The following is a 25,970-nucleotide window of genomic DNA, read 5'->3' as shown; positions in this document are numbered from 1 at the left end:
AACGCGTTATCCTTTTGCATCGTGTCTTTTTTTTCTCTCTCTCTCTCTCTCCTTCACTCGTTTTCTGTTACTGTTCTCTTTCTCTGTCTTTTTTGATTTTATTTTCTTTGACAATTCTTCTTCTCTGTTATGTTGTATTCGCGCGAAAGTAGCCAACAGCACCGGCGCATACGAGCGGTCTCTTTACAAATGGACATTTATTTAAAACACGCCACCACCTTCAACTCGATTCTCGTGTGAAAAGGAAGAAATATGTAAATGTAAAGGGGTAGAGGGATAACAAAATTTATTCGTCGTATACAACGAAGACAAGCCTTACACATGAAGACAAAAACGGATCGAATTTTAAACAACTTTGAAACGATCTGTAGATTTTGCTTTATTCAATTTTCATACAAATTTACGCCTCAAAATATATACATTTTCCGATCTATATGATTATCAGATCATTCTTATTCATAAGACGTTGGTATTTTTTTCCTCAAATGTAACGCTTTTGACCATACACCCGTTTTTTATTTTCTTATAGTTTGTTTATTATTTTTTTCTTTTTTCGGTTTTTATATCGAGGATGATGATAAGGTATACAATGGTTTTTGAACGCATGCATGCAATCAATTTGCTTCGGTACTCGGATTCGCTCTAGTTCACGCAAATTGTTCCTCTTTTGTTTTTATTATTCAATGTGTTTTTTATAATATTCACATTACTTTAAAGATACATCAGCTTATCTTTACGGCTTTTTAAAACAAAAAATTCCATTCATTCAATATTCTAGAATATTTTTGCTTCTTAAACACAAAAAAATAGCTTTTTTATCAAGTATATCTTTTATTTAGACATATCTATACAAAAGCTAACCCGTTAATTACCAATAGTAAATTAGAATTTCTCTTGGAGTAGATTGAATTAACGAGATTGAGTGGAATTTTTCGAATCTTGTACAAAGTTAACTAGAATTAAATGTAAATAACATATGTAGAAGAACAAAAGTATATGTCTAATGAATATTTAATCAATACGTCACGGAATAAGTGGTGAATTGGGATCGGTAGCAAACTTGATAAAACTGGTGAATATTTATAGCGTCTTGATGATGCCGACGTATCCGCATACAGAGTGTATATCAAATCAAGAAAAATATTCTATTCCTCGAATATTTAAACGACTATCATGTCGTTTTATTAAACGTTGTCGTCGCTTGGTGTTCTTTTAATCATACTATGTAGCATATGCATTATACTCTGCATATCATACACTAATAATTAAAAAAAACATCAAGATGTTAAAAATAACAATAAAAAAAGAGGATAATGTGTACACACTCGGACTACACGACAAAAATTATTGACTCTATCGTGTATAAAATTAAGACGTAAGTCAATTTATGGTGTGTGTTACGTGTATAGGAGTTGATCGCGAAGAGAGTGCACAAGGATGTTCTCGGGGGGTCTGGTCCTGTGTACACGTGTTCTTACCGCGGTGCCGATATGTTAAAAAAAACTACCGCGATTCAGAGACGATCGATGCAGCTACAACGAGTAAGCAGGGAGAGAATGAGAAGAGAGAAAGCAAAGCGAGTCACGCTTTTGCTGAAGACTTTTAATATATCCGGTCTTCGTATAACGCATTACATGCGTTCTCTCATTTACCAATTGAAAATTATTTTTATGAGATAGTAAGGATCGTCAACAAGTTATCTATTAATTGAATGGACTTGAATAAATTGTTACTAAAGAAATTACGATCCAATTGTTTTATTCAAACAAGCTTAACTGATTTTATAATGTTTTGTTAATTCAACAAAAAAATCCATTCAGCTTTTAATGAATGAATTTTTCAATCCATTATTGAATTAGTTACATTGTGAGTAAAAACGCTTTTCGGAGTAGTAATAATTAGAGCAAACAATTCGGATAATTGATTTTTTTTTCTTCAAAAGGTATATCATTAAAAATAAATACGATTCTTTCATTCATATTATTTGTTATGTTTTTGTAAATAAAAATTTTCTTAAAATTTGTTAATAACAATTTATCTTCATTAGAAAGAAAAAAAAAACTTTTGAATCGTTATCTGTTTTTCAATATATATAAGCAAGTATTAATATTGTAAAAAATATTACAGAAAATAATGTGCAATTACTCAGAACGATAGGGGGGACTCAACTTAATTAACCCCCGATCAGAAGCTAATTACCGCGACTAGGAAGCAACGAGTATGTATATCCCGATTACCATCGCGATTCGCTTGCGGTGATGCTTGCATCCATGATCCATCGGGGACGTGTACAGCTCAGAGAAGATCCCCATAAGCAATGTTGTGGTCACTCATGGCACACCATGAAGAGCGTTGATCGGTCCAACGGACAAGCAGCACATTCCGTGGCTAGCTCGTATCGTTGGTGAATTAGATGCCTTGCAACTGCAACTCCAGTGTTGTATCCGTTATCCTTCACGGTGAATCTTCAATGTTACAAGTGAACGCTACACCATCGTGCCCTCAAACGATTCTCATCATCCTCTCTACTGATTTTATAGGTCAAACTGCATCAGCCAACGTCCAGAGATAAGATTACAAACATACCAACTTTAATAATAATCAAGATCAGTCTTTAGTGACTCACAAATAGAGACCCCAAGACCCCTTAGAGCTTGAGATTAGACAAACAGATTGACGTCATTCATTTTATTTTTCAAGTGAGAATAGGATTAGATAACAGGATAATAAAGGATACCGCTGTTAAGTAAATAACTAGCTCTCGACAGATAATACCTTCTTCTTATTCCAACCACTGTATACTTAGGCTTTTCATTTGTTTTTCTATGATCAACATCTTCTTATCTCCCTTTTTCATTCTGATATACTTTTGCGAAAACCGGAAAATTTGAAAACCCTTCATACAATTTGAAATGTTATGTATTCTAGGGAGGGTTCAGTCGGTTTCGTAAGCTCTTAGGTCTCTAGAGTGTCAATTACCAACCTTGGTATCTTACCCTAGAATTATTCATCCATGTTTGCGTTTTTGCTCCCCGAGTGGCTTCACTTTCGATGAGTCATCTAATGCCATATAATATATTGATTGCCATATAGATGAAATATTCACCCATACCTTTTACTTTTTTTCCTTCTTCCACTTTCGCTATATTGAATTTTTAACGTCACAAGTATTTTCTGTAAACATTCTGCATCCAAAAATTGAGCTAATTTTGTGATTTTTCTGACGAAAGGGTATCATTAGATCCTTATAAAAGTAATAGCGACCTCGTAAGTTTAATATTTTTAAATAAGGTCTCACTGAAATGTGGCGAATTAAAGTATTGGAGCTGAGAAAATCTCTATAACAAGCAGACGTCGAAATTTGGTGCGGCTCGTTTCATTTCTAGTTTCGGGAATCCGTTTTCGTGTGCAACCAAACGATAATGACTGCTGTAAAACGTTGGTAAAGCATCTCCCGCCTGCTTATAAACACAACTTGGTCGTAAACACTCGAAATTATCGAGCTTCAAGGTGCTCCATAGGTGCCGGTATTCTTGCTTCTTGCCAGCTCTCTTGATATTCTGCTTCTTCCTTTCCTTCATTCGATACGTTTTTCTTCTTTTTCGCGCTCGCTTCTCTCCAGCATTGGCTTGGCTATTCTCATCAAACATGGTGGTAGGCAACTTACGCGGAAATTACAAACGACTTCAACTGAGCTCTTTTACCATATAACCGTACGCCAAACGTGCAACTATGAACGACACTTAAAACTAATACGAAACTATAGTTGCTTTCATAGAATATCGCTATGGGTATTTTTGCAGTTGTAAAATATCATTTTCAAGAAAGATCAAGATAATGCTTGACTTTTCAATGAACGAACATTATTTATATTTTCAATTACTTGAATTAAATATTATATATCTAGTAATTACTCTAATGCTCTCCGCATAAAAGTTTTATGGATTACAAATATATATTAGTTTAAGTGTAGATGATAAATAGTAAATTAACAAGTAATTTATGTGTAAAAAAATTATTCCATTAAAGCAGGGGGGTGCATGAAAGTTATTTAGGAAATCATAAATTGGTAGTTTTATTGGGAAAATAAATGGTTTGTTAATAAATAATCAAGTTTGGATGTATACGAGAAAAGAACACCTGCTTGCATAAATGCTCTGTCTTCTTAATTTTTTACGTTTTACAATGAGAGAATCGCTCCTCTTATCATTATAAATGCAACGATCTGAGTACGACGAGTGATACAGTATAATAATACTCGTGCTCGTATTTTGAATCGGTTACGATCAGATTAAATTCAGTGCTATCTTGCATCTGCAATGAAGTAGTATTATACAAATAATTATTAAATTCAAATTTTTATAACGCTCTTTTAGATGTACCGATTCAATCTGTATGTGTGTGTGTGTGTGTATATGGGTTTTTTTTGTACTTTGCATAATGTCAAAAGAAAAATTACATCTTTGACAATCTTTTAGAGTAATCTAGATTTAATGGAAAATTTAACAAAAAAACATGGACCCTTTTAGAATATTTCTATTTAGTCTTTTTTGAAATTATTTTAAAAATTATTTCAGTTACATTAAAAATTAATTTCTATTTTTTAAAATTAACTTTTTCAGTTGCAAAATAAATTGCAATTTTTTCGAATTAAAAAATATAAAAATGAAATAGATAAATTAAGAAAGTATTTTTGCCAGTAAATATTTCTGAGGCACTGGATAATGTTTCACTATTTCACAACCAAATTCCAAGATTAAAATTAGCAAACCATCTAGCACTTCATCATTTTAATTCATCCTCGATTCTTAAGCCGATGTCACATGCGGGACACTCTCAAGTTGTCTTTGGGTATGAAAATTTCAAAGACTATGGAGTTAAAAAAATGAAACGAACAAACGACGAGGTGTCCGTCGTCGTCTCCGTGACTTTCCCAATTCCCATGCAAATCAGTCAATTTATTTTGCAAAGCTGAGACCCGAAACGATTAGGTTAATGCGACCTCCCCGTCCGGCTTGGTCGGCGCCCGTTAAATCCTGTTTCGGTCTTCTCTTCTCTCTTTCTTTCTTCCTCATTTTGTTTTTATTTTCCCGATGCTTTCTCTGTTGGCCGCCCTGCCAGCTGTATATATAATGGTCTTAACTTGATTAACGAACGGCTCGATTGTAAATCGCCAGGGCGAGTGCTCGTTAAAAATCGATAAGCCACCGTCAGTCGACAGTTGAACATGGGCTTCTTATTTTTCGCGTGCCATACCAACTTTTACGTCTTCTTCCGCCTTATTGTCACCTTGGGTTTTATTCGGATAAGAATACTTAAAGAATATTAACATTGTCATTTTTCGACGTTAACATGTCAACTATTGTTGTTTTTTTTTCATTTACATTCCCTTGGTGAATAAAATTGCGTCACTATCTTGAATTACTCTCATAAAATGTTGTGTTCCTCTCGTAAACATTATGGAGATACACAGCATGATATAATGTTGTATTACATAGTCATAAATACATTGCAGCATCAAAATGATAACGTGATCCATGTCAAACAATATAATTCTACAACCAGTATTAACGTAATATAAGCACTTGGACTGCTGGCATTATTTTTTGCTTGTAATTTTTTTATTGTCAAACGATTAATCCTCAGAATCTTTACCACCAACAGTCTTTACTCCCCCTCGAAACATTCATACGCGTCATTCCTCATGTTTCTTGCACTCAAAAGTACCCGGGATATCTTTTCTAAATTAAAGTTCCAACCTTTCTCGTTCCCCGGAATCGTCGTCAGACTCCGATATATACAACCTGGTGGGTCTCCAACGTAGTCCAAGGTTTTATTTTTTTTTTATTTATTTTTATTTTTTTTTCTACATAGTCGCCATCGTATAGATGCTGTTCTTGAATGTTGTGCAGGCGCGCGTCAGACTTTCCTCAACTTACAGCAGTAAAGTCTTTTTTCCATTCACAATCTACGTTGTTGGGGAAGTTGATGAAGTAGGTTCTGAGATGGTGCAGTATCAAGTTCCAAGCACACCTTAATTCTTTGCATCAGTCTTTTGCGTCTAGCGCCAAATCCTCAGGCATGAAGACGACATACCTACAGACATACTTTCATTCTGAATATGTGTTTAAGATCAGTCCTGCTTTATCGTGTCCTATGAGAGCTGATTCGAAGCGGCTGCTTGTGTATGACAGAGATAGAGAAAAAGAACCGAGATCGAATGTGCGATCGAGTGTGTAAGTGCGAGCCGGGCCACCAGCAGAGCTGGGACCACCGTCGGTGTACTACAGCTTGCCAGAGAGGAACAGAGAGAAAAATCGCGACTGGCTTGACTGAGATAGAAACTATGGAGTAAGACCACGCGGACGCTCAGGGTATGGTTGATAAAAAGAGAAACGGAAGGCGAGGACGAGATATCTTTTCTCGCTCACTCTTTGTCTCCAACCGATCCTGATGTCGAGACTCCGTGGAAAAGAATGCGTAGGCTGAACGTAATGATTGTGACGCGATGTAGTCTCTGAGCTTCAGTTGTAAAGATGTATCTGGTGGACGATGACGTAGCCTGGAATCCTCATCAAAGAGCTATGTGTTCAAATTTCGACCAACTCTCTTTATAAGGATTATTTTGAAACTTTGGATTAAATGTCAATTAAGATTTCATAATATAGCGATTCACTGGGAAAAAATTACTCGCAAGATTCCTCTAGAGTTTTGGAAGCTTTTGATGTTGCTGAAATTTCAATTATTCCAAGTGTGCAGGTGATTTGTAGTTTGATTACTTTTTTAAAATTGTTCAATGTAATTTGAAAAGTACTTCATTTTAAAGAAAAATGAAATCAAGTATTATATTTATGTGTAATGAGAAATTTCTTAAAAAAGCGAAGGCTACATAATGTTTCGAATATTGAACAAAATTCAGTAATTATTCAGTGAAAAAAATTGAGTACACATTTTTTAGAATGTAATTTAATGAATCTCGAAAACAAGTTAATCAATAATAAATCAGTTTCCCACTGAATTTATTAATTATTAAATTAATTAATGGTTAATAAATATTTTTAATTAATTCAAATTAAATTCGAACATCAAAAAAAAAAAAACAATTACACCAGCAAAAGTAATTTTTAATCATCAAAGTCACCATTTATACCTTATTTATTGATAAAAAAAAATTTTTTGCCAATCAATAAATACCAAATTAAAATTAACTCTCGAATAAATTGATTAAAAGAAATTTTTTCGTTTTCACAACTAATTGAAATTTCACAAGAGAAACCGATTAAGCGTAATTCGGCGTATAAACGAGTTGGCATTATTACTCATATGATAAAGAGACTCATGGTAATAACTCCAAAGTGACAGCTGAGAGAAGAAAGAGTTCACAATGAATCATATTGAGCTTAGAAGTATGAGAAATGGATGTTCGCTGTGGTCCCAGTGTTTGTACGTCTGTAATTAAACTTCGACCGCTATAAGCATGACCTTGATTGCTCAGCTCACTCTCTCTCCCTTTATCCTCTTCCTGATACGCCTTCTGATCTTCTCCATTCTCTTGATACCTTCTCCACCCCCTGGTCGAATAATTTTACATCATCGAACGGGGCATTTCATTGAATTCTACGTAGGCATTTACCGTTTAATACATTTTCGTTGATATTATGTTGTACAGGGGGTGTGAATGAGCCATTAATCACTTAAATATTTGTATCAGAACAAAAGAGAACACGTGACGGTGGAGAGATGGTGCATTATCTGGAAACCCGTGCGTGGTTAATGCCCCATGCTAAGAATTATTATTGTGTCCAGATGGGTGGGGTTGTCCGCAAGATCCAATTTAACGGCCGAAATGTATTGGGAGCACAGGATTTCTCGTAGCAAATCGATACCCCTCGGAAATCTCTTAGGGAGACTGAAGCTACAGTCTGTCTTTCTTCTTTCTACAGTTCAGCATACTCTCTCCTTGTTCAATTCGACAGGGTACACTCGTCACGCTTGGATCTAAAGCCTCAGCCACAAAAGCTGTATGCTGTGGAGTGAAGCAAGGAAAAAGATGTGTAAAAGAATAAAAAAGGAAGGAAGAATGTGCTCTCGTGGTCGAACAACCAAAAGCCCTTGTCCTCAGTCCTTCACGCAGGATATACATATAGATATTTTTTCATTATTCCCCTGGAAAGGAAAAATAAATTTAGTACATTTGAGCTCGTGGATCAATCTTCTATAGCCCTGTTATTTGCAGATCACACTTAACAGTTTTTCATTACACCAAATCTAGCGACAACTTTTTCTATTGAACGATTGGGGGAAAAAAAATGTTTTTGTCAGTCTTAATTGTCACCTGGGGCGATTAAAGAGGGATACATATTTTATCCAAGACTTGTATATGTCCCAATACAAAATACATTTACACGTTATGAGGGTGGTGATTCTAGTCTCAGATTTATAGTATAACACCTGGTATTAAAAGATAGATGTGCTTTGGGAAATTATGGACTTGTCTGGCAGCGTGTGTACTATCCGTGTTCACCCCGTTGAACCACTTGGGATGTGGGTATGCTTTGGCTGAAAAATTCAAAGTCATTCTTAGATGTGGAACGAATGGTTTTTTTTTTAAACAATAGACAATAGGAGAGATGTGGCTTGGGAACAAACCACCTGGACGTGTTTCCTCTTAACGTTCTATCTGGTGTGTGAAGGTGCATAAATATAATAGAGTTAATCAATTATGAGGTTGAATTTAATTTTGTCGATACTGGATATGCATAAATCTTCGACTTGTTTTCAAAAATTCAGATGAAAAATTTCTGCAATAATTCTTGGATTAAATTTTCATCTACGCAATTGAACGACAATAATTACAAATGATTATCTTTTAATTCCCATTTTCCACTAGAATAATTTTTAAACGCTTTCAACTATAAATTTCTTTTATGTGATATTAATTAGACCCATCAATGATTTATTAATCTTTTTATGAACGATAAATAAAATTTATTGACAATTCTCTTTGTTATAAAATTTCTTCGATCATAAAATTAAGTTTATTCATATTTTTAGAAAAGATAATAATCATAAAAATTGAAAATAATTTTTCTCATCAGAGAATAGTTTCAAGAAATTCTTTAGAGAAAATATTTAAGTACAATGTTAAGATGTAATGTAAGAATTACATAAATATTTATTTAGGATTTTTAGTAGAAAATACATAAGTTGAAAAATATTGATTTTAGGTCAAAGAAATTAATCATTCCCATAAGTTAAAAAAAAAATTTTTAAAGTTCTGTTAAAATTAAATGAACCTCGGAAAAAATATGTAACAACATCATCTGTCCTGAAAACCGACACTTTATCAAATTACACCGGAAAACGGCACGTTCTCTCTATCAAAACATTAAGTGTTTTAACATAAATTAAAATGGCAGCTTTCGATAATATTCCATATGTTTCGTAATCCAACCATAGTTCCTTGGAAAAAATATAGCTTGAAAGAGTTAATAACCCTTTAGAAATTTTTAATAAACTAATTCAGCCACCTGGTGTCTCTGAACCAAAAAGGCATTACAAAAATAATATATAATTCAATATGTATCTAGTTACACCCTCCTATGCTGATCATAGAATGGCTCTGAATAGAATGTAACTCGGTCATGTCACCTCGTCACTCATATAGGTAGAAAATCGAAAGGCATAAAAGATAACACTGGAAAGAGAAAGATGAAGTAGACACTCATCAAGATATGACAGGCACAACGTGCCGCAAATGTTTCAATTCATCCCACGTCCTTGTAGCGACGTAGTCAAGCCAAACGTGTGTGGCACGTGCTTCCTGTGGTGCTTTTTCCATCCACCCTACAACAACCTCGCCACTCAAAGTTCTACACCCTCGGGACATCTACATCCCTATTGAAAGGGTAATGCCTTAGCAACAATGACCAGCTGTCACTATTGCTATCGTTGATGGTGACAAGTCAAACACAAAGGATATGATTGTCAATTATTTTTACGAGATTTAATATTTGAATTTCATCTGTCAATATAAATATCACGCCAGGCTGTACAAACTGCGGGTTTTATTTTTATTGTTACTGTAAACAGTTGGAACCAAATGGACAATGTTGCCTGAAGTGCATTTGCAAAATGCTTTCGTCTTAATTAAAAAATTTGTCTGAATATTCATGAAAGAAATTACTATTGAATTAATTTACAATTGATTTAAAAGTAAATTAATAAAAAAATCAAAATAAACTTATTTTATTATCAATAAAAATATCTTTTTAAAATATAATCATTTCAGCATTGTTGTAAAAAAGCAATAGGAGTTATGTAGTTGATTCAATTTTCAAATTTTGACCACAATCTCAGCATTGTTACAGCTATTTATTTCAATCCAGTGACTATGTTGCGTTTGAAATAAATGAGAAGATATCAGTACTTTGTGGGAGGATTTTCGACGAGCAATCGAGTCTTCTTCTGGTTCTCGAGACACGATGAAGACGTCTCGAGCTTGGTGGCAGCTCAAGGTCTCCCACTTCCCCTACTCAGTTCTCAACTCATTCCATCCTTATTTGCCGCATCTTCGTTGCTCTTGGAGTATCCTTTATCCAGTTGATTCTTTCTTTTTTTCTCATCCTCCCTCTCAGAGCAGGCGGTCTGCTCGAGTTCGTTGAAGAAAGACGGCAAAAGACGAAAGAAGGGATAGCCAACGGGTTGAAATAATAGGTTGCGCCTGCGCGCTCATTAACCTTTATACCCTGGCAGCTCTCGCGAGTACCACCAATCTTCTTGGCTCGCTGCGTGCCGGCCAGTCAAGACTCGAGACTTTATTCTACATCGACGCGACGGCGTTGTTGATACACCTTGAGGAAGAGATAGCCACTCGGCGATAGCACGATATACGTGTGTGGTATATGCTCACGCGTGTTTGCTCTACCATTCAAATCAGTCTTTCTCCAAGACTCTCACGGGAAACGATCAGGGAGGCATAAGTCGCTGACTTTCCTCAGGGTACTTTTGACCTTTCAAATAGCCATATAATTTCCCTGCGTACTCTTTTCTCTGTCACTTTACCATGAGTTTTAAATGCAACAATCTGATTTATTTCAGTCAAATTGCAATTTAATAACATCTTACAATCTCTCAACAATTGAAGAGCAAACATAAATAATTGATCATTCATACATAAATCTACATACTCGATAACATTTTTTTTTTAAACGGTATAATACTTTTTATTTTTTCAAGATAATTAATTAACAAGAGACATTTTTTCTTAGCAGCCAGAGTGTTTAAGAAACTTCTTTTACAGTTAATTGGCTTATCAGTAATTAAAAAGTTCACTGATAAATCAGTGAAATCAGTTTTTTCTTATTTTTCTTTCAATTTAATTTAATGATAATTTAAATACTACGGAAACCGACGATTAATTTAAACAAAAAAATTATCGTAATTATTTTGAGTAATTCATTAAAATGTTTTCATTAAATTATAAACAAAACCTGCTATTCATCATTGTCCTCCATCTATTATTCAAATTTTTCCTAGTTAACACCTTTTTAAAAAAATATTTTTCTAACTCACTGACTTATCAGCTATTATAATCATCTTTAACGGAATCATCTCTATTTCATTCTATTCAGTAGAATGACTTTTCACTAATATTTCATTCTCGACTACAATTTCTTCGCGTCCCCATTCCTCCACTGTCACTTTAATAAATATTTCATTTTTCTCTCATTTCTTCATATGTATGATGATGTATAGCAGAGAAAAATTGTCGCGCAGCTATGATAAATCTTGTGGCTGTCTTGAGGTTTAATGAAAGTTGAAAAAGTGGGAGGCCGAGCATGTAAGACTTATTAAAGCCATCGGCACGTCTTTATCGCTTTCATACCACCCAGAAGTGCTGCTTTTCACATCTACAAGAATTCTTAAGGGCGACAAATACGTTCTAATGATGGCACTGCGGGTTGTCCCGTTTTCTGCTTAATTTGACACGGCTGACAATCCAAAAGATCTATTCAATTTCAACTATACCTGCCTGTATTTACTTTCTTTGAGTTATTTTTTTTTTTTTTCAAAATATGGATATTATACATTTGAAGGGCCGATACGTGGTGCGTCGGAGGTATAGATCTTTTTTTTTTTTTGTTGATTGGTACACAATATGATGTATGCTTTGGTCATATCTTATCTCTCGGATAGGTGTGACTATTTGAGAACATTTTTATCAAGGAAATAAAAATTCGTCATGAGCCAACTATTTTCTTTAAAAATTTTTCTACATTTCCGGGTTGTCTTGGATGAATACTACATAGAATTTTGCCAGTATCATTCTCACATATGCTTACATGGCCTTTTATGAGTCTGTGAGAATTCTGTGTTAACACAGAAAGAGAAACGAAAAGAGAGAAAGCCATATTATATAGAAGCTTATACGACGTGTTTACGCTTCAATACATCCTCTCACACCGTAGCGGTCTTTCTTTAGGAAGATTATCTGAGTATTTCGATGTTTAAACTCTTTTCTTTCTTTTCAACTTCTGCTCACTCTTATTTTGTTGGACTTAGTGAAAATCTCTATCGAATTGTCACTTCCACAGGGGATCACTGCGCAGGTGATGAACGGATGCGATCATTCAATCAGTCTTAATCTTAATATGGAAAAAAACATTATCAGAATATTGATAAAAAACACTCAAGAGGATTAAATAGTTGATGGAATAATTAGTTTTTTTTAACTTTTTCAACTGGAAAATAACTCATCTTTCTTTCTTGGAAAATAGCTTATCTTCTAGATACTTTACTGCTCATCGTCAATCAATCGTGTTGGATGGAGAATCATCAATTTCTTCTCGTCATTTGTGTACTAACTGTTGACGGGTAATTGATTCTGTTGATCGATACTTATTATATATTTATCAATGTGGTATTAAGTGACAAAAGGTGTTGAGATTTAAATTTAAAGTACGTAATAGATGTAAAAAAGATTTATTTGAGTGTGATTAACTAATTGGTGTAATAAATTATGAGTAAAGTTATAAAGGAAAATCATCAGAGAAATAGTAAAATCATTCATGACATCAAATTGAATGGAATTTTTTTTGAGCCTGTTGTTATTGAAAAAAAATTGTTAGCTCAATATACAACATTAATGTAATATTTTTCTTATTCTACAAAGAATATTTTTATTTATTTTCGTGGATTCAAATGTTTTATTAGATACTAAAAGATACATAATTGTTTTTTAATATTAGTTTATTATTGGAAGAAGTTTCTTATGAAGAATGTGAACGCTTGATTGAAGTGACTTCTCCATTCGAAATTCCATCGAAAGAAAGAAAAAATTGATTGACTTATTTGCAAAGTGGTATGTATAATAATAATTGAATATATACAGTATAAAAAAATCCCAACAGCAGCAGCAGCAGTACAAAACTAAAAGACAAGAAATTGTAAGATAGATCGGTAGTTTTGGTCTGGAGACAACCGAGAAAGAAGTTCTGCTTGGTCTCTCGACTAATGTTCAGTTGTGAAGATCTTCCCTTTCTCCGGTTCTCGAAGTTGGTCTGACAGGCCTCGAGGACCCTGGGACAGATTTATCACCCTGACTGCGACGAGCCAGATATCATCTCGCCTTCGCGTACTCTCTCTTTCCTCGGGTAATCCCTGCCCTCCGACAGCTCATCTATTTATGTGTCATTTATTTCCTTTGTTTCTCAACTTTTTTTCCCAACCATGTGAAATATCTGAAATAGTTTCGCATATAACCAAGCTCTAGTATTTATTCACAAATATCAGCGACAAAAGTATCGGGAAATATTGTCAAGGACCAAAAGAAATAAAAATGTGGAAAAAATATTGAGATGAATAAGAAGGATGTTGGTATTGATGTGTCGCAGAATGATGACCATTCGATTGAATTCTACCATTGTTGTCCCTCAAACGTCGGATTGTCCGCATTTCTATGGGGTCATTAGAGCTGCATGGATCAACCTGTCTTACGGTGACACGCTGAGATTGAAATCCAAGGTGGAGTGAAGAGGCGAAGACACCGACGTCGCGTACTCTCTCCCTCAATCTTTGCATAATGTAGTAGCCAGATAAGTGGATGCGAAGAGTAACATTCTGCACGCAGAAGCTTCGATAATTCTTCCATGTATATGTATATTGTGTGTACCATCATCGTCTACGTATATCTTATTCAGAATGTCTTTTTTATCCGCACTAGCTGTAGCCCCACAACCTTCGTAATAATGTAAGAATACTCAGCATCATTTTTCATCTTCATCTATATCTCAAAGCGACTCGTGTATATAACACGAATCGGTATATGGAGAAAAGTTGTTAAAAAAAGTCTGGTCACGCGAGGAAGATGATGAGAGTAAAATAGCATCAGACAGGATGAACGGAAGAGGAAAAAAAAGTGATATAAAAAGAACGATGACACGAGAAGATAGAAGAAGGGTAGTTATACAGTGGACGAAATGACTGGTAGAAGGGGTAAAAGGTAGATCGCGGATTGAGTCATTATAGTTGAGAAGTAAAAGAGACCACAGAGCTTGGAGCTGGCATCAGACCTCACCTGCGTGAAAGGAAACCGACTGGATGATTTGGTGGTCACCGGTTTATGTCCTCTCTTCCACATCTTTTAACTTTACTCGTACCGTAAATTAAGTTGACTATCAATAGGTTACTTACACTTAGTGTTAATAAGAATTATATGAGTAGTTTTATCATCGTGTGAAATAAAAGTGTTTTTAAGTAAATAGGATGATGGAGGCATGAAAAATAAATGTGTAGAAATATTTTTAATGGAAAGATAAGTTAAAACATATGGTCGATGTGTTTCTTTTAATATTTTTTTTTCTTTATTCAAAAAGGTATTTATAATAAACCATAAGGCATAGTTTTGGTTTCTAGCGCTAAAAAGAAGATAGACAATACGATGGATAATAGGCCCAACTCTCCAGGCGTTCGAGAATGTACCTTTTTGACGAGTTAATTTTTTTTTCTCCCGCCGGGCCTCTCTCTGACTTCGCAGAAACCCTCCATGATCCTTATAGCAGAAAAGAGAGACGACGAGATGGCGAAAGAGATATTAATGGAAACGTACACCTGCTGACCTTTTCGAAAATGCTAAAATTAAAGGCGGCATTTGTTTCAAAATCTTGAGACGGTACACGAGTTAGAGAAGATATAGATGAAGAAAAAACAACTAAGGGGCAACACACAAATTGAGAGAGTCGTTAGCAAAACTAGCCGCAGGTGCGTTAACTCTTCACTCCTTTAGGCTAAAACTCGATGATTTTGTTGATTCCTCAATTTAAACAGGTACACACATTGTGATGGCTCAATTATTTACTCAAAATATCATTTTAATCCCTGTTACCTTGTTACCTAATTATTCTTATCGGAAATCGAAAGCTTTATCGATTGTTAATTAATGTTTTGAAGAAAGTAGGGTGATTATGGGCACAATTATTTGAGTAGTTGAGTGTTATTCAAGAGTTGAAAAGGGAGAAGGAATCTGACCAACTCATTAATATTATCATTTTTCGATGATAAAAAGTAACTAATCTGACTTTTTATTTTCTTTTTCTTTCATTCAAACATCCGTTTTAATTTTAAAGTTTCTTTAAAAGCACTTGATAACTTTATTTTCAAACTTTTCAATAAAAATTTACATTTTTTCCTCCTTAATCAGTTATTTTATTTATAGGAGAGATAGTTATTTTTATACATCATAATAAAAAAATATGATTTAAAAATATTTATATAAAAACTAGCTGAATTAATATCATCAATAATGTTTAATTGGAAGTCAAATGAAGAATTTATTTCAAAATTTCATTTAAAAAAATTGAAATACATTTAAATAAAATGCATTTAAAGTTGGGCTTCCGATTCAATTTAAATTAATCTAAATGATAAAAAAAAACTGAAAAATGTGTTGCAGGAAGAATTCGTCTTTTTATCGACTGGTATCTCAAACAATGAAACACATAACAAAGCCAGCTGATAAAGTTATGGCCGAAAAGAATTTTCACTCTCAATAATCATCTCCATTCTCGCATAGTTTTCTTTTTATCGTTTTATTTCGTTCCATTCTAAAACAAGTTCGACAGTGTCGATGCTTATGCGCGTGAGTCAAGCCCTGGACCCGTCCACGCGAATTCAATGTCCATGCAAAGCAAACGGCGGCCGGTACGGCTGTCAATTATCCATTATATACGGCCTGGACTGCTCAAACCCATCCTTTTAACGACCCCCAAACCCGAATGGCAAAGCAAAGCACGACAGGGCGAATGAGAGACTGAAAGATGGGGTGAAGGTGAAGAGCAAGAGGTAGTAACAGTGAGTTTTAAGGCTACAAGAGAATCGGGTTTGGTGGAACACCGGTGACGAGAAGACGAAGACGAAGAGCTCGAGAAAAGATTTTAAACAGGGCCAAGATGGCTGATACTTTCCGGGAATCACGTTTGGTATTCTGAACCCTGGATTTCAAAAGTCTCTTCCTTGATGTATATTTACTCTCTTTTACTTGTTTGCCTTTCTCTTTCCCTTACACTTGATTTCCTTTAACCCGCCGACCAAATGTGTCGGAATTGCAAATGCTTTGCGACACACACGCACATACACACGAATACTTAAATTTCAACAGCCAACGTTTCGTTATTTTTACCTACATTCTATACCAATAAATTATTCGTTTATTTTCCCAAATCTGTAGCTGGTGTAGATGTAATTATTTGGACACTTAATTTATGATTGTTTATTATTTATTCTTCTCGGAGAACGTCGCCATTATTTATCTGGAGAAAAAATGATAAAAGAAATTATGGGATATAAATTGACTGTTGTTATAATATCAAGCCGTCATTCTTCGTAAAATAATTCTGTTACTTCGACATGGAGTCAAGGAGCGCTTGATGATAGGCTAGATCGGCAAAGAAAAGAGAAAAGGATGATTGAAGAGGGTGCGAAAGAAAGGGACAAGCGATACGCAAGACGAAACATCGAGGTTAAGGATCGTAAATGCCAACACGTAATAATTATAACGAGTAGAGACTACCCTCCGGGATAACGACGAGGGGTGTAAGTAGTATGAAGATGAGAGAGGAGAAAGCGTGAATAAAGGTTCTTGTTATATCTCATCGACTAGACGTCGCAAATCAAAAATTCACCAAGCTGTTTTGGCCTTCCTTGTATGTATATAATAATGTAAGGTTGTTTCTCTTTGCTGTCGAGTGTATCTGTGTGTCTGTAAAATCATCGACCCAAACGCATAAAAAACTTCAAACTTCACTCACCAATTCTTCTCGTTTGTATTTCAAAACCCATCAAATCTTTTTGGGATACGTGGAAAATTTATTTGTGTAATTTTGTGTCAATCACAAATGTCAAAATATTTCTCTTAACTGCTTATTCTTCACTTTTTTCTTATTTTGTTCTGTGAACAATTGATTTGGGAATAAAAAATTTTATACATTACTAAACGACTGCCTTTTCAGGAAAGTCCATATAACCAGTCAACGTTGACTCGACCATACCATTTCTGTTGTAACATAACGAATTATTAAAATATATATCTAACCATGAAAACTAGTAACCACTGTTATGTTGGACGGCGTGTCTTTTATTAATTTTCCTGTTTTTACCAATTTTTCCCGAAATTATCAGCATCAAAACCACGAAATAAAAAATTTTATTGCTTTCAGAAAAAAAATTTCTATGTTCAATTTTTTCTATTAAGTGAATAGATAAAAGAATCAAATGATCACATAAAATAAGAAAAAATATTTATGTGAATAATTAATTGATCATAATAAATAAATAAATTATTGAAATAGAAAAAAATTTATTAAAAAATGAAAGGATAAATAAACCTTTGATAATCTTACTCCTCAGTACATAAAAACCAAATGAATAGTAACTCACAAAAGAAATTCCAATCAATGAATTTTTAAGAAATTATGTTAAGATAAAATCTAAAACTGATTATCTCTAGTATTATTCAAAATAGTTGTATTAATGAGAAGAATATGTAGAGTGAATTGAATGACACGTGTTGCCAATGGCGATAATCGATTAAATGAATCCACGGGGCGTCTCCATTAATGACCGAACCATTGGAAAAATTTGACGGAGGTATATATATAACGATATCTATCCATGAAGAAATCTAAAATCCGCAAAGTCATGAAGATGAGGAAGAGAAAACTTTGGAGGCCCCGGTAACAACAGAGCTTTAATTACGCTGATATCATGGTAATTAAGCTGGCCAATGCCAACCATTGTAAAATTCAGTGTAAAAATTGCTTTTTCACGTTTTTTCCTCTTCTTCGCAAGTTCTTTTTTTATTCTGATTTTATTTAGGTGCCTGCATCGGCATCAACGTCATGAAAAAAATATAAAGAAATAAATCAGGATGAAAGAAACTTGAAAATAATTAATTCGCAAGTCACTAAAAGATATACTATTCTAAAGAAAACGTAAACATCAAGCATATTTTTATTAAAAGTTGCAGCCATTCTAATGCTATTAACAATCCTGATTGACCAACTGACTCACACTGGAAATAATTATAAAAAATTTCTTTTGAAATCTCCTTCAAAATTATTCTTTTATTTAATATAAATATTGATGAAGTAACCACTTCCTTTTCATGATATCAATTTTCTTGTCATTTTCATTAAGTGCATTGTTGAGCCCAAAAAATTCTAGTCAATATTTACCTAAATTAAGTCAACCGATGAACAAGCTATTAAAAATGTTGAAAGCCAAAAAATAAAATGATAAACGTTCATTTCTTAGGAAAGAATATACATTTGTTCCTGTCAGGTTCGTCATGTTTGTAGTTGGAGTAAAAGCATAGCTTTTTGTCTTTATAAAATAAGAGAAGTAAGCAGCACATCATTCACTTGACTTTGCTCTTTCTTCTTTCAACGTGAAATGTAAAATATCTCTCATCTGAATGTTTAAGCAGTTTCAAAAGTCTATAATACCTCCATACATAGTTGGCGCCTTCTGTCCTTTTTTTATTCGCTTTTCTGTTTGTCTACATCATTTCCCAAAACATGCATTACAAGTCAACCCACGAAGAACAAGAACCCTCGACCCTGTCTATTCGAGCTGCTCCATTAGACGCGTATGTTTATTCAGGACCGGATGGCGCATTGTGAAAAAAATATTCAACTTTCAAGTCACACTGGAACTTTTCAAACTTTTCATCATACTTGTGTATGATGTTTATGTAAACGTGCTGTTCGCATGTTAAAATTCAACATATCAAGAATTTAGCACTTTAGCTGTAAGAACATATCGTCCAACTGTCATCATCAACTAACATCATTATTTGTCTAATTTTTTTTAGATGACAGTAGCAAGTTCATCAACATCAAGCCCACCAGTTAGCCCAAATGCCAACGACATGGACTGGTTTGCTGGAGTTGCTGAAGAAGAATTATTATATTATTCCAATAACGATGTTGATTCATTGTGGGCAGTGATAGGAAGTTTTGTACCACCACCTCCAAGACCTCCATTTCTTCCTGAGGAAAGAATAGCCACAGATGGACTGACGACCTGCGATTTGTGTACCTGGGCACTTCGAAATGACAGACATTCATCTTTTTCACTCGATGGTACTCTAGGTGAGTAAGATTACACGAAAACTCCATAAATATCCTTTTAGCGTTGATGACCATTTTGATGGTTTTATCTTTCTTATGACTTATATCAAAATACCGGAAATTCCTGTGATCTTTTCAGACTGATATTCAAGCTGGTTTTCCATGTGTTCAAATAACAACCATCCAGATTACTGTTACATTTATTTGAAAAAGCATTAAAGCTGTCAAAATGTCTTCCTGTACTTAGCAAACAACTGTATCTACAATAATCCATCATAGTAGTGTTTTGCTTGGTCTTTGTTTCCGTTTAATTAAAATTTATTTATGCACAATACCTTTATATTATAATATTTTGTTTTCACAGGGTAAATTATAATTAATGATATTGATATAATTATTCAGAATATATTATCACATTGTCTTTGTAATGTCTTCATTAATTTTCACCTCTCATTAAGACTTTTAGATCAAGGGACTGACTAAAAGCCAGAGGGGCAAAAAATAAAATACCTGATTATAAAATGTAGAAAAAGAATTAAAAATTAAATGTGATAGTGTAGAAGTAGTAGGTATGTGATAATAATCACGAATAAATAATAACAACGGAAGGCGGTTTGTTAGGGACATTGGTGGGGTATTACATCCGGTTTAAGTCGACCAATAAGCTGACGTTCAGCCAACATGGCTGATGCTCCAAAATACGTTGGCAAGGGGTTTCCGCTTGTTCGCAGCCCCTCCTACAGACTTTTTACCTCACGCCTTCTTTAGATTTACCTTTCTTTTCTCACTGTTCTTCATAGCCCGCATCTGTCTGCATGCCAAACAATCCTTCAACAACTCTGATGTCTCATTACTTCAAAATGGCTGCCACCATTAAACAAATCTTCTTCAGGTTCGTGATTGGCAGCGACCAGATTTTATGAGGAATATTTGAAAGTTTTTCAAAAAATGTTCTCTATTTTAATTGGACCGTTTATAGTCATGATTATAATCATTGGCCGCTGGCTACAATATTGAACAAAAAAACTTTATTTTTACAATAAAAAAAATTTATTACAATATTGAAAATCTTTGCTTTGGTTTTTTTTTACTTTTGGGTATTTTTGATATATTTTTTATATATATATATATATATATATATATATATATATATATATATATATATATATATATATATATATAAATAGAGTTGTAGATTAAAAAATATTTTTCTCATTAAAATTGATGATTTTTATTTATGTAATTACTAAAATATTGGTAGGAATATCTTGAATCGTTAAAAAAAACTCTACATATTTATTTTAACTGAAAACAGAACTTAAACATTTTTTAACGCTTCTTTAAATTCTTCACTGTTTGAAGAATTTGAGAAATTTATATAAAAAAAAAGATTGAGTAAATTATTCAAACGATTAAACGTTAAGTTAAATTTAATTTTCAATATTATTACGATGTTTAAACCCATTCATAAAATATATAATCATTAACTACAGATTGCAAAGAAATTTATCAGCATCCAGGTACATTAGACCGACTGGCCAATTTCTTATCACTGGCTTGGTTTCATTCCTTTTAAAGGCAGGGCAAAAGACTGGTAAAATTGATGGAGTCTTCGTGTTATAAATAAGAAAATTACCGATGAAATAAATCCAAGACGAGGAAAGTGCAAGAGGGTTGCTGTGTACGATTACTCCCCAAGCGAGAAGTAGTAATCATCGCGTCACTTCTCACTTGCTTGTACCAGTGGAATAATTACGCGATCACACTCGGCGTCTTCTCATTTCTCACATTTATACATGAGAAAATATATAAAGCAGAGTTGTTGCAGGAATATACAGCAAGCAGATAGTTAACGGGATTGCAATCTTCAAAGATGATCTCTAGAGCTTTCTAAAATGATTATATATCTTTTGTAAAGATGAAAAATATACTATTTCTATATAAATGTAATAAAACTCTATACATAGAATATACATAAAACTGTAGTGTGAAAAATCCATATATACCTATACTAATTCAAAATGCGTGAAAAAATTTGCTCTCCGTGTGTCTCACATCTTATCTTGGATTTGCTGAAGCTTGTATATCGTTACAGAAACACACTCCAGGCGCAAAGAAAAAAAAATGAAACAGCAGCCCCTCTGGAACGTAGTAACGAGCTCTCTTCCACCTTTTATCTCCTCGTTATTATTTCTTTTCTTTATTGCACCTCTCTGTCGTCTTTTTCTTTCGCGCCTGTATTCGTGTTATTTTTTTTTCACTCATCTTTCGTAGCCAGTCTGAACGAGATCAAAAAATATATAGTAAGAAGTTGAATACATAGACTTGTTGACTCTTTTTGCAACTCCTGTCTCTCTTTTTGTCTCCGAATTTTTTTCAACATCACTTGGCTTCTCTATACAGCTTCCTCTTATTTCTACACGCGACTCTATTCGAACTACATGTATGTACATAATCCATGGATGTATTTATTATATATGTATACATAGATGTATATATAAACCTCCGCGAAAGAATATATAATCTCCAAACGAATCTCAAGGGTCTTCTGGATTTATCGGTATAAACTCAAGAGAAAATAAGAAACCAAGGGATAAAGAGGGAGAACCACACGTGCGTGAACGTCACGGATACGATTGCGTGCGCGAGATGCTACTGGGTGATAGCAATATATCCAAAAACACTTGGTTCACCGCGTAAATTTGCTAAAAATTTCAAGTCCCTCGTTTATTCTCTTGCATCATCAAATGTATTTCTTCAGCAATGCTGAAATAGAAAAAAAATACCATCGATACACAACTGAAATTAAACTTTCACTACAGTAATCACTAATAGCCAGACAATTACTGTATGATTTCAACTGGAGATTATTACTGCCTTTGCAGAGTACATTAATTACATTTTTCAAAGACCACTTTAAATGGCTTCTCATCAAGAAAAGAATGCCAGACATCTATAATATAAATGTAACTATTTCCGTCAAGCCATACCACACCTCTTCATCGACATAATCAGTAGATTGGATGACGGATAACTCCACCGTCAAGATCGTCTGCGTGAGAACTCTTTGATAGATCTTCTTTTGGTCCTTTGATACTCATGATGACGAGTCACGCAAGTTATCGGTACTTGTGCCCAAGGAAATCGATTGATCGAAATGTCATCGCAGTGAAGCAGAACGATCGACATCCCTGTTTTGGATAAGAAACTGGAGAAGAAAAAAACTCCAAGTGTTACCAGCATTCTTATACCCTAGATATTTGTGACACATTTGTGCTACGCTCTATTGGGTCCTCAGGACACACAACAGGTTATATATTTTCTAGGTAAAGCCGGTTTCTATCGCGTGCCAGACAACGATTGACTTGTCGCTGCTGGTGACTAAATCCCAGAGTCCTTCGGATGAATTCATTTATGAGACACGGACAAAGAAAACAATTATCAATTATTAAGGGGAATCTTACAAATTATCAGTCGAGAAAAAGATTATTCTTCAAAATATATATAGATTTTTGGTAGGATTAAGAAGATACTCTCAATCAAGATGTCAAGTTAGAATATTCTGAATGATTTAATAATAGTATTTTATAAATAAAGCCTTTGAATGATTTATAAGTACAGATTTTATTAAAAAAAAAAATAACTTTATAAAATCAATTTCATTATGTAATTTTATTAATGTATAATGATATTTTAATTATTACTATGATCATTTATCAATTTTACCAACATTTATAAAAGTTATGAAAGACTTTTTTATCAATCATAAAAATCATTTACTTTTTCGAAGTTATTTATTATAAGAACATTACATCATTAACAATAAAATGTTTGTTCATCAATCTCTCAAGATTCTTTAATCTCGAATATTAATTGTTATCATTACTATTTTTCTTCATTTATTATAAGAAGTCTAAGATATCAATCTTTTAGGTATGTCGAGTTTTCTAGCTCATGCAATTATGAGATCTGAGATTAAAATAAAAAATGATTGAATGGTATATGTATTTATTGATCAAAATTTATCTTGAATATTAGCATTGACATTCAAAAGATTCAATAGCATATGAAGAGAATTCTTTATACTAGTCCAACTGTAGTTTTTATTCGCCTAAACGATCAACAAGTAGCAGATGATTTGGAGACTTAGATCATATTGATGACTCATCTAAATCACAATCTTAATTGTTCAGCCAGCAGAATCCAGTAGTGCAGGTGCTACTATAGGTATTGTCTGGAGTCTAAAATAAATCCTGAATGTTCAGGAGACCCAAAAAGAGAGTATAAAAAAACTCACGAATAAGTTGCAGTTGTCGATGAGTAACACAGAAAGATAAAGTCGACTGACAACATGCACGTATACTCTAGATTTTTTATATATCTACAAATCTCAATGGGGACAAGTTATATCAAAGACTCTTGCACATGGTTGGCTGACTAGATCATGCATCAGGACAGATGAAGTGAACCAGCAGAATTGGGTTGTCTCTGTACACATAAGTATCATACATACTTGTTGAAGAATGAGAAAGTATATAACCGAGGACATGATTTTATACGACAACTAAACATTTTTGTGCTCAAGTTAAACTGGCTGAGGAACGTTTTTTGAACGTTTATAATGAGTGAAATTCATGTCTAGTGATAAAATCATTTAGATTTTTATATAAAACAATAAATTATGTTAGTTAATTAACTCAGACAGCATTGATTATCTGGGATTTTTATTTTAATTGATTTACAAATAAGCTTGTTCACAAAATTATGAGGTCAAGCTTGCTTTTAAAACATTAAACATTGACTAAAACAGTTAGTTGCTGTTAGCTATTTCAGAAGACATGCGGATTATTAACGATCGTCCACTCGTTTGGTGTGTAAAGATAACATCTCTATACCTTTCTACAAAACTAAATCTATCTACTAGATTATTTATTTTTTTTTCTCCTTTTATTATTAACTCTTCAACTGTACACCATTCCCAAATGTGTCTAATGGAAATTGGTAATTTATTATCTGTCAAGACAGCAAATCCAACGAGACAATCAGGTTTTTGACACGTAGTTACCTACTGGTCAAACTTTAAGCCCAATGATCATGTTACGTTGTGTTTTCACACTGTGAAGGAATACCGATTTTTAACGCCCTCGGGCAATCACCTCAGTTCACATGAGTTCTAACAAGCGTTGTTGATCTCTGCATGAGCTGAACAGATTTGAGTGTTGGCTCCTCTTGGCAGGAAAGATGATCGATAAGTTTAGTGTTAAAATCTTATCATTGAAACAGGTACAGTGCAAGCTGTTATGTTCTTGTCAGTCAGTTGGTCTGACTGATGATGAGAGACGTACATTTTCCTGTCGTACGTAGCTGTTTTCTATTTGTTTCTCTCCATACTTGTACTCTCATTCTTCTTGCTCTCACAGCTACGCAATCCACGTCATGTAGTTGTTAATTCAAACGTACGCATCAGTGAATTAAATCCTTTGTCAATTTTTTTAAACCACTTAGTAGCTATCGAACCCGTTCTCATTCAATCTAGATTACATTTTACATGTCGAAGATGTTTAAATTCATTCGTCTTGATCAGTTTTTTTGAATCATTTCTCTTTGTTCCCGGATCCACTGAGGTCTCCGTGGGGTGTAAAAAGAAGAGATGTTGGACGATAGAATGAAGGTAGATAAAATAAGAAATCGTGGAGGCGGTGGGTGGTGCGTTTGAGGCAATTCGTGGTTCGGGATAATTAGCCATACCGTGGCTTGTATCAAGAATCAAATACGTGGGTGGTTGCATGATCTTGTCTTTCAACTTTCTTTTCTCTCTTCCTGATCGCAATTAGCCGAGAACCATTCACAAAGGTAGACAAAGAAAGACAACTAAATCGTGTATATGTACATTCAAATTGTCAAGAATCCCAGACATTTCCGCTTGTTCACTGCCACTTGATAATACATATGATTATAATAAATTTGCACCTGTACCAATTTAAAAGTCACTCAGTTATTTAATTTATTGCATTAATTATTGATTTCAGAAGCTCCTGGAGAGTTTGGATGGGTCCTTACCTTAATTATTGTGTCTCTTTTATCAGCTGCTATTGGAGCTGTCATTATGGTTACACTTCTTCACTGTAGGAGGTGAGTAAAAGTTATTTTCAAACTTCGATTTAGTATAACAATCAATGATATTAATGTCTCTTTTTTTTTGTTCTGTTTGTTGCAGAATTAAAACTGCTGGCGGGAGAGGTGAGGAATTGATTCCTTTATAATAACCAAGTTATACAAACTGAGAAAAGGATTATATTAATGGATTAATAACAATCACCATTGAGTTGAATATTAAGTGAT

At 33.9% G+C, this 25,970-nt stretch overlaps 1 protein-coding gene across 2 annotated transcripts in view; it reads left to right on the top strand.

Moving 5' to 3' along the window:
- LOC118075046 (uncharacterized) overlaps positions 1-25,970 on the top strand; it is a 36,093-nt gene that overhangs the window by 2,696 nt on the left and 7,427 nt on the right. The window contains exons 1-4 of one of the 2 annotated variants that reach the window (XM_035096645.1): positions 18,057-18,144; positions 19,370-19,649; positions 25,658-25,760; positions 25,846-25,868. In XM_035096645.1, the coding sequence (XP_034952536.1) occupies positions 19,370-19,649; positions 25,658-25,760; positions 25,846-25,868 (406 nt within the window). In that variant the 5' untranslated portion in view covers positions 18,057-18,144. Of the gene's footprint in view, positions 1-18,056; positions 18,145-19,369; positions 19,650-25,657; positions 25,761-25,845; positions 25,869-25,970 lie in introns of those variants that run through there. The other variant, XM_035096644.1, reaches the window with a different exon arrangement.

Source organism: Chelonus insularis, unplaced genomic scaffold (assembly GCF_013357705.1).
Source record: "Chelonus insularis isolate UGA/USDA-ARS -01 unplaced genomic scaffold, ASM1335770v1 contig_144_pilon, whole genome shotgun sequence".
NCBI classification, from domain to species: Eukaryota; Metazoa; Arthropoda; class Insecta; order Hymenoptera; family Braconidae; genus Chelonus; species Chelonus insularis.
Note: the sequence above shows the minus strand (reverse complement) of the source record. Positions and strands in the feature narration are given on the sequence as shown.